The 5246-nt window shown below is 36.2% G+C and overlaps 1 protein-coding gene across 1 annotated transcript; it reads right to left on the bottom strand.

Annotated features, from left to right (window-relative positions):
* Window positions 1-740: 740 nt before the first annotated feature.
* Window positions 741-2430, bottom strand: LOC107575889 (tripartite motif-containing protein 16-like). The gene is made up of 4 exons (XM_016262206.1): window positions 2419-2430; window positions 1528-1678; window positions 1356-1403; window positions 741-1268 (listed from the first exon to the last, which is right to left on the bottom strand). The coding sequence occupies exons 1-4, from the start codon at window positions 2428-2430 to the stop codon at window positions 745-747; spliced, it is 735 nt and encodes a 244-aa protein (XP_016117692.1). The 3' UTR covers window positions 741-744.
* Window positions 2431-5246: the final 2816 nt, after the last annotated feature.

Genomic DNA, 5246 nt, shown 5'->3' with positions numbered 1-5246 from the left:
ACTTACACAAAATTTCACATGTTAAGGGAAACCGACAAAATAAATAAAATGCAAGTACAGTACATACAGAGGAAATCAGATTATACATCAAACTATTGTGTATAATGAACAATTGTTTCTACAATCGAGGTTGTAGGTGCAATAGAGGTTGAGAAAAGCACCTATACACATCGTCACTCAGCTGGACTCGCACACACTGATCCTACTGTCTATATGAGGATTTCTGACACATTTATTCTGAGTGTTATTTCAGTGACAGAAGTTGAGCTGCAGTATTAATGTCATGAAGAGACTCTATAACATCTCACTGTCACTGATTTATCATGCAGCTCAAAGCATTATGGGTAGAATCTCTCCTCAGTCTCTGGTTCATCAACACAGTTTCACTGATGATTCATAATAAACTCTAAACCCAGGATAGAGGGGCTGAGTGAATGTGGTCTGGACTGTGTGGATGAGGCTCATTGTGTCAGAGACGCTGTAGAAGGACAGAGTTCCTGCACTGTGATCCACAAACACTCCTAATCTACTGATGATGGACTCTACAGGGAAATCAGTCCCTATATTATTGTGTAGGAATGAACAACTGGAGCGAGTGCAGAACAAACTCCAGGACTGATCATTAAGTCCAAACACACACTCTTTACTCCGTCCCTTCCTGCTGATGCTCTTATATGACACTGATATAAACACATATCCACCTCAAAGCATTATGGGTAGAATCTCTCCTCAGTCTCTGGTTCATCAACACAGTTTCACTGATGATTCATAATAAACTCTAAACCCAGGATAGAGGGGCTGAGTGAATGTGGTCTGGACTGTGTGGATGAGGCTCATTGTGTCAGAGACGCTGTAGAAGGACAGAGTTCCTGCACTGTGATCCACAAACACTCCTATTCTACTGATGATGGACTCTACAGGGAAATCAGTCCCTATATTATTGTGTAGGAATGAACAACTGGAGCGAGTGCAGAACAAACTCCAGGACTGATCATTACATCCAAACACACACTCTTTACTCCGTCCCTTCCTGCTGATGCTCTTATATGAGACTGTTATTAACACAGCACTATCTCCACTCCACTCAATCTCCCAGTAACAGCGTCCACACACACTCTCTCTACACAACACCTGAGACACATCATCAAATCTGTCTGGATGATCAGGATACGGCTGTTCTGTGTCAGTGTAAGTAATCTCTCTGTTGCTCTCAGACAGACAGAGGTTTTTATTCACTATGTTTGGATCCAGAGTGAACTGATGGGAATCTATTGGGGGGGAAAACACATCAGAATCAAGAGTTATGAGTATGTCTGATCTTTTTATGGGGTGGGGCTTGTTTTTTAGTGACTTACACTGTAGGAAGTCATTCCTGGTCCTGGGAACAATGTTGGTGAATGTGACTGTGGAAATCAACAGACAAATGATCCTGCATCCATTCCTAAGACATTTCTAATATGATGTTCTACATGATATTAAATGATGATGGACTCAATTCTGAGAGCAGATGAATCTCCGGTTCTTTACCTCTGTCTGAGATCTTTCTGATCTCCTCTTTGCTGTAATCCTCCAGTTTGTCTCTCAGCTGACGAACAAATTCTCTGAGGCCATCAAAAGAGAAGAGAGAACTGAAGGGATTGTGTTTCATGTCTGTGGATTCAGGAAGTTCTGAGGTAGACTGGAAAACGACAGAAATCAAAGGTAATCACATCCACAATTCACCCAATGACCTTCACTACTGTCAGATTTGTGTGGCTCTGGTTGACTTGAATTATCTTTAGTGACACACCTCTATCAAGCAGTTTCACAGCATCAGCTAGATTATTCTCATATAAAATTAGACCTACAAATTCTAGTATTTTCCACTTAAACTATATGCGAAATAGTTTGGATGATAGAACATCTGCTAAGAACATAAATGTCTATCTAAAGGCCCAGGTATACTTCTGTTTCCATGTTCCGTGCACTGCTGTGTTTGCACAGCTTTCAGTTGATTGTGGATTTGTTTTCAGTTAATGGATGGAACATTGAAGCACACCTCCCATCCAATAAATCGCAATAAGCATTGTGCGTTGGTACTTGAAACAAAGCCTCAGATTTCAATTTATGCCCATTGTATTGCAGTATTCAAACAATAAATGCCGTTTTGGCACTGTTTAATCTGGAGTGACAGATCGCTGTAGCGCCTCAGTTCAACAGATGCAGCAGCATGAGGCGCACATGAACTGATCATCTCCTCCACATTAATACCAGTTTCAGCACAAAATAAACATGACTAAACATCCAAAGGTAAGTTAAAAGAAAGAGTACAACTTTACAATCCGTATCCTGTCTCATGTAATCGCTCAATCAGTGTTTCAGCCGCGCAAAGTTGTCAATAAAACAGGTTGTAAACAATTAATGTAACGTCAAATTTACCTCAGAAAGCATATTCGGTGACCATAAACTCGTTAGTCTATCTATCTATCTATCTATCCATCCAATAAGTATCGCTTTTTATTTCTCCTCTTTCCTACTACTTGTTTCACTTCTGTTTCAGTTTTTATAACAATTTCTTACTATGTGTAAGTAAGTTGTGTTTTTTTAGCATGTGTGTTTGGCAGTGTTATTTTTTAGGATTACTGATAAACTATTCATACTCATTTGATTTGTATTTGTTATTTATTTTAATTTAGGTTAAATTATGTCTGAATTTATTATGTCTGTATAGGTCTTTTATTACGTTTTTAGTTTTATTTAATTTGAGTTATTTTAATACTTCAACAAACTAAATGGAAATGAAATAATATATATATTGAATTTATAAATGTGTATGTATACATATATATACACATGTATGTATGTGTGTGTGGTTGTACATACACATATGTAGTTGTTTTTTGGTGTTTGGCTTAGTGTTATGTTAAAATCATTATTATACTCTTATACCTTTTTAGTTCTTTACTATTTTGAATTGTTTTTAGCTTTATTTTTTGTTTTTTTCATTTAAATGTTAAGTCTATTTCATTTAAATGTTAAGTTTTGAAATTTTGTTATTGTTATTTTTAAAATGTGTATAGGTAGAATTTATAAAGTTTTAGCTTTTAGTTTTGGGTCTGTTTTTAGTTGTTTTAATACTACAATTGATTGCTTCTGTTTTCCTCATTTGTAAGTCGCTTTGGATAAAAGCGTCTGATAAATGACTAAATAAATAAATAAATAGAGAGGGGCATTTTGCTAAATATATGCACCATATAACATTCATTATAATTTTTACTGTTCTTTAATGTTTTATTTATGTTTGAATAAATCCATCCAAGTTTTTATGACAGCCACTATTAAAATGTGTATATTTAAAAAAAAAACTGAAGTAATTGTAACCTAATTATTATAAAAACTTCATTAAGTGTAATTTAAGCAGTTGTACAGCACAAATCAGTCAATTTTAACCTTCAATATTATAATGTATTACCAACTGACTCTCGTGTATATTTTACAGCATTAGCGGAGAGATTTTTTTTCCTTAAGAAAATTTGGCATGTACTGTACCTGATATATATCCAAAATAATCAATATTGAATCGAATCGAATTGGTAATCAAATCGCAAGCTTGTGAATGAGAATCGAATCGAATCGTGAAATTTGTGTCAAAACCCAGCCCTAGTAGTTTGCTCAGGAAAAGCAGTTCAAAGGCTACGATTAGATCATTATTTATAACTTTAACCAGTGTTTCAAGTTTCAGTGTCACTACTTCACAAGGACCCTTAAGACATGGCCAGGTTTTGTTTTGTTTCAATACACATTGCTACTATATGGTCTCACTTCATTTTTATTGTTTTCGTGCACAAATGCCTCAACAAGTTACAGGCAAATAACAATAAATTTGATCAGGTTGGAAGATCACCTGATCTAATTTTGAAGAATGTTACTCAAAATTGGTACTATCGAGTTCACTGATTTCTCAATGATACAAGAGATCAAAATTAAATATTATAGTCCAGGTGATATGTGCAAAATTTAAGGGTAATATGTTCACTTTTTCATAAAAGCATGAAACCTGGTACAATTGTACAGTTTGAGGCCCTGAACATTTTCAGAAAAGGAGCCATCTCAAAAATGCCTTGTGGTTGCCATGGTGGCCATGTTACTTTCCGCCATATCCAAATTAAGTATTTTGTTATATCTCCTAAAATCAAAAAGGGGATGTCTACCCATATATTTTGATAATTGACCAATATTTTATTCAGTAATACAACAAAGCATTGTTTTCAATAATACGATCATATATTAAAGAGATATAAAAAAAAAAACTCAGGTAAGTATATCTTTACTAATCTCTCAGGTAGAGTCACTGCTATTTTTCTTCTTTCATTATAATTTGTATTTTGATTGCACATATTTGTAATTAGAATAATAGTCGTTGGCTAAGAAGAAGCTTTTGCTTGTTTACTGCACTTAAGTGGTGAACTGTAGTTTCGATTTGAGCCATTTGCGTGCTATAGGCTTTTGGTGTGCTAATTGTCAAGGGGTCCACAGCTGTATTCACTCAAGAGTTGATAAGCTGTGCATATATTTGTTATCTGTGCACTAATGTGGAATATTTGTGACTCTACCTGTGCGACTCCACTGAAAAAGGACACCGACAAGGCACTTAAGTATAATTTATTTTCCTTTCCGCACACACTCTCCTTACACCTTCTTTTTCCCACATCTATCTTGTGTTTCCAATACATTCCTGTTTTCTCTTAACAACGGTCCAACATCAAACGCAGACAGCAATGCAATCTTGCTAACCTTCGTCCTATCTAAACCTCTTCTACTGCACCTGTCTCTTTTTTTCTGTGGGTCTCTGGAATTGTCAGTCAGCTGTCAACAATGGCTTCATTCCAGCCATTGCTTCTCAGTCTACTCTTAGTATCTCGGGCTTGAATGTACGGTGGCCGAGAGAGCTCAACGTGCTGCAACTTAAGAAAACGCATGCAAATTGAAAAAACACCAGCAAATTAAGAAAACATCTTCATCAGTTTGACAACACACGCGCTGCAAATCCTCACAACACATGCAAATGAAGAAACGCGCTGCAAATCCTCACAACACATGCAAATGAAGAAACGCGCTGCAAATCCTCACAACACATGCAAATGAAGAAACGCGCTGCAAATCCTCACAACACATGCAAATGAAGAAACGCGCTGCAAATCCTCACAACACATGCAAATGAAGAAACGCGCTGCAAATCCTCACAACACATGCAAATGAAGAAACAC

Source organism: Sinocyclocheilus grahami, unplaced genomic scaffold (genome assembly GCF_001515645.1).
Source record: "Sinocyclocheilus grahami isolate Dianchi unplaced genomic scaffold, SAMN03320097.WGS_v1.1 scaffold2978.1, whole genome shotgun sequence".
Taxonomy (NCBI): domain Eukaryota; kingdom Metazoa; phylum Chordata; class Actinopteri; order Cypriniformes; family Cyprinidae; genus Sinocyclocheilus; species Sinocyclocheilus grahami.
Note: the sequence above shows the minus strand (reverse complement) of the source record. Positions and strands in the feature narration are given on the sequence as shown.

Bases quoted from the DNA above. Each gene is read 5' to 3' on its own strand.
- LOC107575889 (XM_016262206.1), bottom strand. The intron at 1,404-1,527 runs GTAAAGAACCGG...TGATTTCCACAG, and splicing joins CAGAAAGATCTCAGACAGAG to TCACATTCACCAACATTGTT. The intron at 1,269-1,355 runs GTAAGTCACTAA...CCCCCCCAATAG, and splicing joins CAGGAATGACTTCCTACAGT to ATTCCCATCAGTTCACTCTG.